Source organism: Rattus rattus, chromosome 10, assembly GCF_011064425.1.
Source record: "Rattus rattus isolate New Zealand chromosome 10, Rrattus_CSIRO_v1, whole genome shotgun sequence".
NCBI lineage: Eukaryota > Metazoa > Chordata > Mammalia > Rodentia > Muridae > Rattus > Rattus rattus.
The window spans coordinates 11103472-11115511 of record NC_046163.1 but is presented as its reverse complement, the minus strand read 5'-3'; the positions used below and the strand labels follow the sequence as shown (position 1 = coordinate 11115511).

Genomic DNA, 12040 nt, shown 5'->3' with positions numbered 1-12040 from the left:
AGATAAAAATGGCTCAAAACTGTGGAAACTAATGAGCTTGACTCTCTGGTATAAAAACAAGCAAATCTTCTCTGTCTCAATAAACACTGTCAATTGTTTCAGAGCAAAGATTTTCAGCTAACTATAATAAGAACTCCCCATTAACCAGAATCATGAAACTCTCCGATAAAGAAGAACGTGTAAGTAAGAAATGAAGCCAGCTTAGTGTGTGTACAATAACTTCCTGCTGGGTGAAGCCAGATCCCGAAACCTCGTAAGAGATGTCCGGATGCTTGGCATGCTACAGGCAGGGAAATGCGATGCAGAAATGTAATCTGAATGATCTCCCTCAAGGGCCTCACTAGAAATTTCTTAATTCTAACAAAATGACACAGAAAAATTAACGTTTCCACTCACAATACTGGTGACCATTTAGCACGGACAGATGTCAAGCTGTACAGACCACACACGGGAGCATCCTCAGATGCCCACAGCGGGGCTGCTTATCTTCAGACTGATGCACCTGAGCCTCGATGACCTGTACAGCGGCCACTGCCTCCCTGGGAAAGGCACTGGGCCTCCCTGGTTCTCATCTTCCCCACAGGAAATTAAGGGATAAAAAAGAATCGCATCATTCATATGAGAAAGATATTGGAGACAAATGCACACATATGTACTTCGCAGGTGCTTGCCAAACAACATACATGGAAATTGTGACCTTTCTATTGTCTATTACAAATCAGGCAGTTTTCATTTAAATGCAAGCTCAGCTAACTACACCTTAACTTTATCCAGAACCTATCTGTTTTCAAGATCACGGAGATCCTGCAGAAATGAAAACTCATGCTCTCTCTGGAGTGGGCCTGCTTATGAAGGCAGCAGAGCCCACTAACAAGAGCAAACAGCTGTGATATGGAGCAATGCCCACATAAACTTCATGACAAGCCATACCCTACTGGTGTTTCTTCCAGAGAATTTCTTCACCCACCATGTTCATGGGTTCCTTTAACACACAGAAAAAGGATTCTGTCAACTGTCTTGTCAGAAATCTGTCCATAATTGCCCCAAACACCATTGAAGGGCATTTTATGATAAGAGTGATATGTTGGGTAACTTAAGCCACAAGAGAAAAAAACACCCACTTACAACATTAGTTCCAAAGTGAATCTACAGAGAGATCTAAAGCAAGCACAGAAAAATTAGTTTCATAGATTATGTGCTCAAAACTCAATCATATAATCTCCACTAATCTATCCATCCATCCATCCATCCATCCATCCATCCATCCAACCAAAATTTGTGTCTCTAGAGTATAAAGTCTGTTTGTCTTGGAAGCATATGCTCACAGCAAACATCCTAGGTGAGGCTTTGGCACGGTGGAAGTGTAAGAGAGAGAGGCAATGAGATATACTTGATCCTCCTAGAAACAGTCAATCTGGAAAGTTCTTGACTCTGCTTATCTGAAATGCTGGCAAAGTCTTCAAAAACCACCTGTTTTGTATTTCCTGAAAAGACCACCCTGTATCATAGTGTTTAAGGGTGATCCTTCTATGTGTGTGCAATGCCTACATGAGCGAGGAGAGGGTGTCAGATCTAACTGGGCTGGATTTAGAGGTGGTTGTGAGTTCTCTGTTATGGGTCCCACAATTCAATTCCAGTCCTCTGCAAGACTGCATATATATATATATATATATATATATATATATATATATATATATATATACTTACAACTGCTAAATAGTAAAGCAAATGGTTAGATATACAAAGTTGAATCATCTCTCCAACCTTACTTCTCCCTTTTAAGAAAGGATCCAACCAGAACACACAGCAAAAGCAAAAAGGAGAGGATTAATGAAAGCAACTGTAAGTTAGAGGAATAAAGTGTCCCTCTAGACATTTTCATGTCCCAGTAATCTAGTTTCACAGTTAAAAGAAATCATTTAATTAACTTCAATCTTCCAAAGTATTTTTGGCCAGAATGTCATAAAACATTTAAAATATATATACCATGCAATACAGATTACAAAATATTAAATGGCTTTCCTAGTCTCTTCATTCAATGCACAGGAAAAACACACAGGAGGCAACTGCTAACAATCACTCATGATGCTTTACAGATGTTCTCACATCTGTAAAGTCTTTAAGAGACCCCAAAGTGCAACAGTTTATAAATGTGCTTCCCTAATTGTTTGGGTAGCTTATGGAGGGTTAGGGGGGAAAAAGGGAAGGGTCTCTCTTGTTTCTGTCCCTGAGTTATGAGCTTCAGGCTAGCTGGCCCATGAGCTTGTAGGTAATTCTGTCTCTGCCTCCCAGCTTGCAACGGGAGTGTGGGGATTACAAGTGTGTGCTCCTACATCTCGCTTTTTATGTGGGTTCTGGGGATCGATCTTGTGCCGTTAGGCTTGAGTAGCTAGCTTGTACTCTTACCCACAGAACCGTCTCCTTAGCCTTAGAATTAGCTTTTAGTGTAAATTCTAAGCCTAGTGTATAGTATAGCTGCCAATAAAACTGCAGAGTTAAGTGGTTTGGGGGTCACAGGAAACACTCTTTTAAAGCATGCTACCCTCTTTTGAATATTTGTACTTAAAACTGCTAAATAATAAAGTAAATGGTTAGATATACAAATATATATCTAGCATAAAGCAAATGGTTAGATATACAAATATATATCTAGCATAAACTCAATGATCATAGCAAACTATTACAGAAAAACGCTAAACACCTACCACCTTGTAAATGGATAAGTGTAAAGGTACATTTTGCTCATATATGTGTGTTTTTATAATGAGCAGAAGTAAAACACTATCAATCAGAATTTTACTTATGATCTTAAAACTCTAACACTACTCGTTGCATTCATAAGCACCAAAGGAATAAGTTCCTTCAAAGTAATACTGAAGATAGACATGGTAATACCATTCCAGAACCTGGGAGATGGAGGTAGGCAGATCTCTTAAGTTCTAGGCTAGCCTGGGCTACACAAGACAAAAAATAAAAAAGACAAAAAAGAAAAATACCAAATTCAAATAAGAGCTCTTTGAAAGGAAACAAATTACTTTACTGAAGTTTCAAGACACTGGCTTTCAAGGCTTGAAAATGTTCCTTTTCTACTGTACACAATAGACTGTCAGATAAGGACTGTGGAACAGCAGACCCTAGCGTTAGTTATACTTGATTACTGAAATTGCATCATTCCCTAATTTCAATAAGAACATGAAAGTTGTCTGGTGGTTAACAGATTGTCAGCTGAACAGGACATGTCACCAAGGAGGCATGCCTTTAGGTATGTCTGTAAGGGAATTTTGAGACAGGGTAACCTGGGGCAGGAAGACCCATCCTGTAGACTGGGATCCTGGAATAAATAAACAAAAGAGTGTGCTTAACAGCAGCGTCCATCTCTTCCACTTCTGACAGTGGATACAGGGTGAGCAGCTGAGCCCATCTTCCCCTAAGCTGCCAGTTAGGTGTTCTGTCAGAGTAACAAGAAAAGTAACTGATACAAGTAGCACCTATGGTAAACACTGAAGTGTCCTAAGCAGGACAGCCTGTGTTTAGATATAACAGAATGCACTGCAAACATACAACGTACATAAACTTCAGAAATCAACAAAGTAAAAGACAACATTAAATTCACACTTAGACTAAAATGTCTTCCTAACAAAATTGGAGGCAAAAGCAGATGGGTTGCAGGATCAGATGCGGCAATTCAGACATTTCCTCCTGGAAACTGAGCTCAAATCAAATGTTCCCACTTCTTACCAGCTACCCCTGCCTGAGCCCTACCAGTCTGCCTGCCTTGACCTCCATCCCACTCAGCTAACAAGTCCTTCATGCCCAACTGCTTCTGAAAATGCTCTTCTCTTCAAAAGAGTATCTTTTCCTTGACTTCAAAGTAGGATGTATTCTGGGACGCCTCTGTTATCAGGAGATCTAGGATGATCAAGTGGACATTTGGGAAAGGGCCTTCTTTCTAATGTGCTGAGTACCTGCCGCAGTATACTGTACAGTTTCACATCCCCACCTTTAACAATAGATTAGAAGGGTGTGGATGTGAGATGCTAAGTCTATTTAATTATCTTCTAATTCTTGGGCCTAAAAAAAGGGGTCTGGTACACAGTAAACAGTCAAGTAAAAAAAATGCTGACAAAACCCAATGGGTATGAAAACTAAGACAACAAGAAAGTTAAAGATACAGTAGTCTAATTTTAAAGTAATACATCTGTACTTAATGAGGCTGATAGGTATATAATAAAAGTATGTACATCAATAAATGATATTTTTGGTATTATAATCAGAAAGACTTTTACATTGAAAGGGAACATATGTGTTGGAGTGTAACAGGTGTGTAAGGTACTAAGTAAGAATCATTCATATTTACCCACTATTATAAAGAATAAGGTACTGAAACTCATTCACATATACCCACTATTATAAGGAATAAGGTACTGAGAATCATTCATATCTACCCACTATTATAAGGAATAAGGTACTGAGACTCATTCATATCTACCCACTATTATAAAGAAAGTCAACACAACACTAAAGTGAGTATTTAGATTGGTGTTCATCAAGCTTTAGCTTTCACTGTTTCAACAAAATTATGTCAAAAGTAATTATATATATTATTTGAGTGTAAGAGATCAAAATAAAAAGGACCCTGAAATGCTTTTGAAAGTTAATATATGTTAATGACTAGAATGAATTCAATAGAAAGAAAATGAAGAGTGACAGGTTCTAATTAGAGAAGGAAGTCTTAGTTTCCAATGCTAGTGCCTTGCTAGTGACAAGGTCCCACTGCAGCCGTTGAAAGCATTAAGTTCACACAATTTTTGACTCTGGTGAAATCTCAGTATAATTTGTATAGCGCACAAAGCACGTGCCTAGATCTAAGCACAGCTGAAGTGAGTTCCTGAGCTTAAAAGCAGAGCTGGGCTTTCTGTGTCAGACAGTGATTGCATCACACCCGAGATTAAGCATATGCTGGGAGTGGGGCTTCAAGTCTTGGAGATCCTTACCTAATCCAATCCGGTTAGGGCTTGTTTCTCGGCTGCATCCCTGACTCCTGGGGATCTTGCTTCTCTTCTCTGAAGATGGTGTTACCGGTGGGCCTCTTGAGGAGCCCCCAGCGAGTCCACCATAACCACTTCCCAAAAGCTTCCCGGGGGAACTTGACCGGCTGCCAGCTAAAAGTGAAGCAGAATGACTGACTGTGAGATGAGAGTCAGATGACATGTCCCAGGGGCATGGTTCTCTCCCAGAACCACATGCCTGAGCTCTAAGAACTGTCTCCTTGAGTAAGTCACTGGAGAAATAGAAACATAACAAAACTTCTTAGACATTAACTCAGGGAAACTGGGTTTGATCTAACAAATGGAAGTCATGGGGACAAAAGAACTAGAAATGGTTAAAAAAAAATCACAGAGTAGATGGTACACATAAGCTTAAAGATACCATTTATCTATTAAAAGATAGAGAATTTTCAATTTACTCCCTTTACCAGTACTGGAGATTGAGTGTACTACTACTGAGTTACAGCCCAGATCCTGAACAGATACACATGAAACCAAACCATGTACTGTTTATAGGAATCAAATAACACACTTAAAATCAAGCAACAGAAGAAGCACGGAGTTGTAGAAGGTGTGGTAAGTGAGCTCAGAGACAGTCAGTACAAACATCTACTTACAACAACACAGCTGGAAGACAAACTGGGAAAAGCTAGGAACACAGGGAGAAATGGGAAAAGCCACAATTTTTAAAAGACCCTACTGGACAGCCTGATAGCCTCAGGGAAATGGACAGAGCCAGCAATCAAAACTGTTAGTGCACAGCGTGTTTGATGACACGAGTGTACTGGATATATAACCACGACTTACATAACAACTCCTGTTAGTAACAGTCTCATGTGCAACCAGAGTTCGGCCTGTGCCCCTGTGATGCTGCAGCCAACTGGGTCTGTGTGACTACACCTAGCCCTCTAACATTCCACAACGTGACTTTTCATATACTCCTCTTGTACACATGTGTATATTGGAAAACACAGGGTTTTGGGGGGGGTTGTTCATTTTAACATCAAATTTTATAAATACTAATTCTGTACTAAGCCTAAAAGCCAATCTCAAAAAAGGAACAAAACAAACAAACAAACAAAAAAACCTGGAAAATTACATGAGGCACATTCCCTGAGAAATATGCAATAAAATCAGAAATCATAAATAAATATCAGAGCTGCTAATCCTTCTTAATAGCTAAATATCCAGATATAGTTATAAACATTTTCTGTGCAATAGAATTCTCGAGAAAATAGTAACATTAAAATACAAAACTACACAAAATGACAGACAGCCACTTAACAGATTGTCTCCTAAATAGAGATGGTAGTAAAAATTTTAAAACAAATTATAAATAATTATTATGCAGAATAGAATGACCTATAGAAAAAAGTAAAACAAACGAAACCCCTTAGAAGAACACTTACCACAAATTACTCTTCCTTACAGAATAAAGATTTAAAAATATATCTTAGAATATGTCTCAAAAATATGTGACACATTAAAACTATTGTCATTCAAATGAGTCACTTTGTTGGCTATACAAGAAAATTAATACCCAATACTGACTAAACTACACACAATTTGGAAGGAAAAATCACTGTAGAAATCTGTAATGCACATTACTGTGAAAAACCATCCCAAGACTTGAACATAAAATTAATTATTAAGTTATGTCGAGGGCAAAACGAAATGCATTTCAAACTCGAGTGTTTGAAAATCCAGGAAAATACAGAAAGTTTATATCAGGGAAATTAATATTGAGCAAGGAGCACAGCTGAGACAGAACACCAATGACAACAGAAAGGCAAGAGAAATGGCTTACCACCAGCAGGGTTAGCAGATCTGGATCCTTCGTTAGCAGAGCAGACCAAAGGACAGGCAAGAGTGGATTAAAAGACATAACACAATACAGAAGGTCAGCATGCGACACAACACAGAAGGCTCCTTCACAAGCACAGTAGAACATCACTATGGCCCCAAGGATGCTTTGTTCTCTGCACAGCACAGTTTTAACACTTATTCCAGGTGTGTTCATGAAACATCCGTCCATCACGTGCCGAGCCATCTGCCTCTCAGTGCACACCCCAGCCCTCAGCAAGGGGAAAGCAGCACACCTTGGTCCCCTGAGTCCCTTCCTTCTTTAACAAGACACCAGAGGCTGGAAGAACACTGCTGTGGGCTGTTTTCATCCTTGAATGCTTATGAGTTTCCATAATCTTCCAATATCTAAAATGTCTTGATCCTTAAGGACCCTAAATCTGGAATTAACAAATCTACTTCAAACCAAACCAGGACTATGACTGTTGTATGCTCACATTTGTGGTATCAGTGTATTTACCTCAAAGTCAGATCACTGTTCAAATACTGAATTGTTTGTGCAAGCCTGGGGTATAGGCTCAATCATGTGCTGTGTAGTGACCTGTGTTCCTGTGAGTGCAATCTAGAATTGAGAGGCCTCAAGGTCTGGCCTGTATGTTCCTGAGTTTTAACCTCTCCTAATCTCCTAAGTCCCACTAGAAAAGCAATTCTCATCCTCCTATGTCCAGGTGACACTTGGATTTCAAAGCCAGAGAGACTTATTACTAACTCAGCTGGGGTGGGAACCTGGCAGAAGCCACAGCAAAGAGCCAAAAAAAGAGAGAGAGAAAGTAAGATATCTCTCAGCTCCCATTCCCCTCAGGAAATCCTACTGCTGAGACGGATTACATAACAGGTAAGTTTTAACTTGAAAGATGAGAGGATAGGGAGTCAATGTGTATTTTAATGTGTGACGATACCAACATGTGTGCTGTATGTTCTCCTGTGTATGCATGTGTACATGGAGGCCATCTTCAGCCACTACCTTCTTTTTTCAGACAAGGCCTTTCTCTGGGACCTGAAGCTCACCAATTAGACTCAATCACTTGACTAGCAAGCCACAGGGATCCAGCTGTCTCCATCTCCTGGTGCCAGGATTATAGATTTGTGTCAGTACACCTAATTTTATGTGGGGACTGGAAATCTAAGCTCGCTCAGGTCCTCACGGACTTTACAGAGTCATTCCCCCAGCCCATGAAACAGGAGTCTCCTAGAAAAGGAGACCAAAACATTCTGGAATGTTTCATCTTTGAAGCCTACCTAGCAGTGTGGCTACTTGGAGTATCTCAAAAGCCGCTGATGTCAGCAGAGACACTGAAACCTGTCTGGCTGGGATGAGCTCCTGAAGGAAGCTAAGGAGACAAAGGTATTAACATGCAGTGCTTACGCTGAGACTGTGAAACCACTTTGGCTCGACTGCGGCCCCGACTGTCGGAGGATGTGGAGGCAACATTGGTGGTGCTCCCGGAGCTCTGCCGTCTGGTGCGGATCCGACCTGGAGGATACAGCAGAAACAGTGTTTCCATAACATCTTTATCGAGTGTGACCTACATAAGAACCCACACCACAAGCACAGGGCACTGATGCGGCTGACCACGCGGAGAGCAGGGGCTTCTGTCAGCCAGGTCCCATGAGAGTTAGACACCATTGTGACCCCAATAGGATGAGCAGCAATGAATGTGGTTTTGAATGCTCCACACTGGTTCTCCGGATTCAAGGAGGCACACAATGCCCTTCTCCACAAGCCAGCTAGAACTGGACACCTGACCCCTTCCCAGCAGCAGATGAAGTTTGCAGAGGAGGAATAGAGAAACAAGCCCTAAGGGTTGAAGAAGGTTCAAGAAAAGTGCAGCACTGGGCTGGAGGGGAGACAAGAACCAGCGACTTTCGGTAAAGCTTTAAAAAGACATATGAGCTAGGTATGGTGGCACACACCTGTGATCCTAGCACCTGGGAGGTGAGGCAAGAGGACAAGAAGGAATTCAAGGTCACCACTCTTGGCTACCGAGTTTGAGGCCAGCCTGAGCTATATTTACTACTGGACATTTACTAAAACATGGCACTCTACTGAAAGCTATGATCTCTGTAAAGTCAAAATTCTCACAGCAATGTGCAGACAAGAAAAAACAAACCAGGCAAAGAAGTCTGTCAGGTGTCACACACCTGGCCAAGGCTAGCTGGCTGGCCCCCAAGTGCCACTGGTTTCTCTTAGTCACACATCAAAACCCAAGTAGGTGATCAGGAAAAATGAACATGAAAAATAAACCTATTTTAAAGTATTTATAGACATTTTTCATTTAAAATACAAAATACTTAGGCCACATACATAATTTGTTTTTTAGCGAACACCTATAGCTACAAAGCTAGATAATAAAGCCCCTTTGAAGGTCACCCCTCGTCCCCAGCATTTGGTGACATGGTCATAAGGCCAGTGTTCAGGATTCTCTCAGATTCCTTCTTTTGTAGATTAATATGCTTGTATGATCAAGACATATGTCATTGTTTTGCATATTTAAAAATTATAATGGATTTAAAAATTATAAAACATATTGCTTTACTCAATGACTTATTTATGAGACACTTGTGGGACGGATTTTTTCATATGGGCCAAGGAGACTTTTTTAAAAATCTTTTCTCTATAACTAATTCTCAATCTCCTTAACTTTTTCTTACAAATTTATAAGACCTCTTTTTCAGAGCTCTACTCCAGTTTTTATACTCAAAGGTGCTTCATTTTAATTACAAATGGTAGGTAATTACAAATATTTAGTAGGTTTTATTTTAACATATAATGTGACACACACACACACACACACACACACACACACACACACACACACACACACACACACACACACACACGATCTTGTTATGCAGCCCAAGCTGACCTGGTATAGACTATCAACAAACTCACAGCAATCCTCCTGCTTCAACTTCCTGAGTCCTGGGATTTACAGTCCTGTGCCATCACACTTGGCTTTTAATCTTTACATTTTGATCTTACATTTAGAACCTTTGCTAGACTTTTTTATTAACCTATATATAGATTTGGGGTTATCTAACCTACAAATATTCCATCCATTTTTTGGTCAAATTGCTCGTCTTTATTTATGTGCCTTTATTGTGCTGTCTTACTCATGTAACACAAAGCAAAACAAAAGCAGTGAAGCACGGTTGATTCAAAGGAGACTTTAAAATGCTGGGTAAAATACAGTACAACTCAGACTGTACAGGCAAGGTTTGGGGTGCAGTTACATACACACTCGTGCGCGCGCGCGCACACACACGCACACACGCACACACGCACACACACACACACACACACACACACACACACACACACACACACACACACACACACCACCTACACACTCGCACACACGCACACACAATGCTGTCTTTCCCCAGAGCTGCCCTTTGCTGGCCAGTGATGATGCAGGCTTGTGCATTCTGCTCTGTCCTGCAGTCCTGACAGTGAATGCCAACAGGCTCTAGAGTTCAGGCAATGATGGTGGTGCAGCCAGCCCTGCTGTCTTCCACCTGGACCTTGCCCTTGCTGGTCTGGAGCTGGGTGGCTGCACTGCTTACTCTGGATTGCAGTGTGTTCTCAGTTAGGAGGATCATTTTGGCTAATAATTTCTGTACACTTCACTCACTAAAAAAATGCATTTCTTTTGAACACCACTTAGTAGTTATAGTTCACAACAGACCCAAGTCACTAAGGGCTCATTCTTTTGTGTTACCTTTCTCTGGTGCTTCACACATACAGTGCATAGCTCATATCTGACAGCTCATATCTGGCTGATAACATCTATGAAAAGCCTAAAGAAAGATCTAAGAGTGGCTTCTTCTGTGGAGGTCCAGTGCACTCAAAGGCTGCAAACACAACGGCTTAATTCTGCAGTAGTGGTTCAGAGAAGAAAACTCAGCTTCATGTATACACAGAGCTAGTTATAAAGGAGTAGGAAAACCTTGTTTTCTCCATGAAAGTCACCGAGACAGCAAGGTGACCTGAAGATATTTTTCCCGTATCCGTCTCTTCATGGGCATATGGTCCCTCGTCACTGCTGGTTGGCTTTGCGCCAGCACTTTGCACCTTTGGTGAGTTCAAAGTCTTGCTTTCTGTGTTCCCTAGACTCACATTGCTGTGCTATATAGGAGCAGTCCAAAAAGTCCTCTTCTTGGTGAACTGTCCATACTTTTTTGGGAAGCAGCTACACAGTCTGAAAGGCTTGTGCTGTACTGTGTTCAGGTATGTGTCTACTTCATGGGAAAGGGAAATTGGTTTCTACTCTAATTAGTTGGCAATTTTAAGTGCCTGAATATGTTTTAAAGAAAAAGACAGGGAATGTTTTGTGGTCTTCAAGAGAATCACAAGCCACTGCCCAAAACACAGAAAACCATGAGAATACACTTCACCTGTGTACTAAGAGATAACACAGGAGGGAAAGATGAGGCAAAACCAGCCTAAATGAGAATAATAAAAATAACTAAACACACATACACACAATGAGCCAACAGCAGACAGTGGGGAAAGCAAGAAATTTAGGAAAAGTACAAGCCTTCAGCTTTCAGGGAATCAAGGAAGAATGTTCTGACTTCGAGCATTTTAACACTACCAAGGACTCTTGTTCAGTCATGCCTCTGTCTTTTTTTTTTTTTTTTTTTTTCTTTTTCATTCTAGAAAAGACCCTAAAGCTGTGGTCTAGGCCCAAGTTACAGGCACAGTGCTTAATAATCAATTAAGTCCAAGGTCCAGACTCTCAACCCTGTGGCCCCATAACTAACTGTGGGGACTATATGAAAACCAAGCAGTAAAAAGTTGATCAATTGTCAACCTAAAACTTGAGTTCAAAGTCAAATAGGTCTTGAGGTTCCGGCGGCTCACTTGGATCTCACTGTGGAGCGTAACGTTGTTGTTGGCTTTTGTTGTTGTTGTTGTGGTTTTTTTTTTTAGAATTATTTATTTATTATATATGAATACACTGTAGCTATCTTCAGACACACAAGAAGAGGGCACCAGATCTCACTACAGATGGTTGTGAGCCACCATGTGGTTGTTGGGATTTGAACTCAGGACCTCTGGAAGAGCAGTCAGTGTACTTAACCACTGAGCTATCTCTCCAACCCTGTTGCTGTGTTTTAATGCA

The 12040-nt window shown here is 40.7% G+C and overlaps 1 protein-coding gene across 32 annotated transcripts in view; it reads right to left on the bottom strand.

Annotated features, from left to right (window-relative positions):
* Positions 1-12040, bottom strand: part of Clasp1 (cytoplasmic linker associated protein 1) — a 221636-nt gene that overhangs the window by 78434 nt on the left and 131162 nt on the right. For 26 of the 32 annotated variants that reach the window (XM_032914877.1, XM_032914887.1, XM_032914879.1 and 23 more), the window contains 3 exons: positions 8278-8385; positions 6856-6882; positions 4995-5162 (listed from right to left, as the gene is read on the bottom strand). In XM_032914877.1, coding sequence (XP_032770768.1) covers positions 4995-5162; positions 6856-6882; positions 8278-8385 — 303 coding nt within the window. The remainder of the gene's footprint in view (positions 1-4994; positions 5163-6855; positions 6883-8277; positions 8386-12040) is intronic. The other 6 variants (XM_032914906.1, XM_032914882.1, XM_032914911.1 and 3 more) reach the window with 1 other exon arrangement.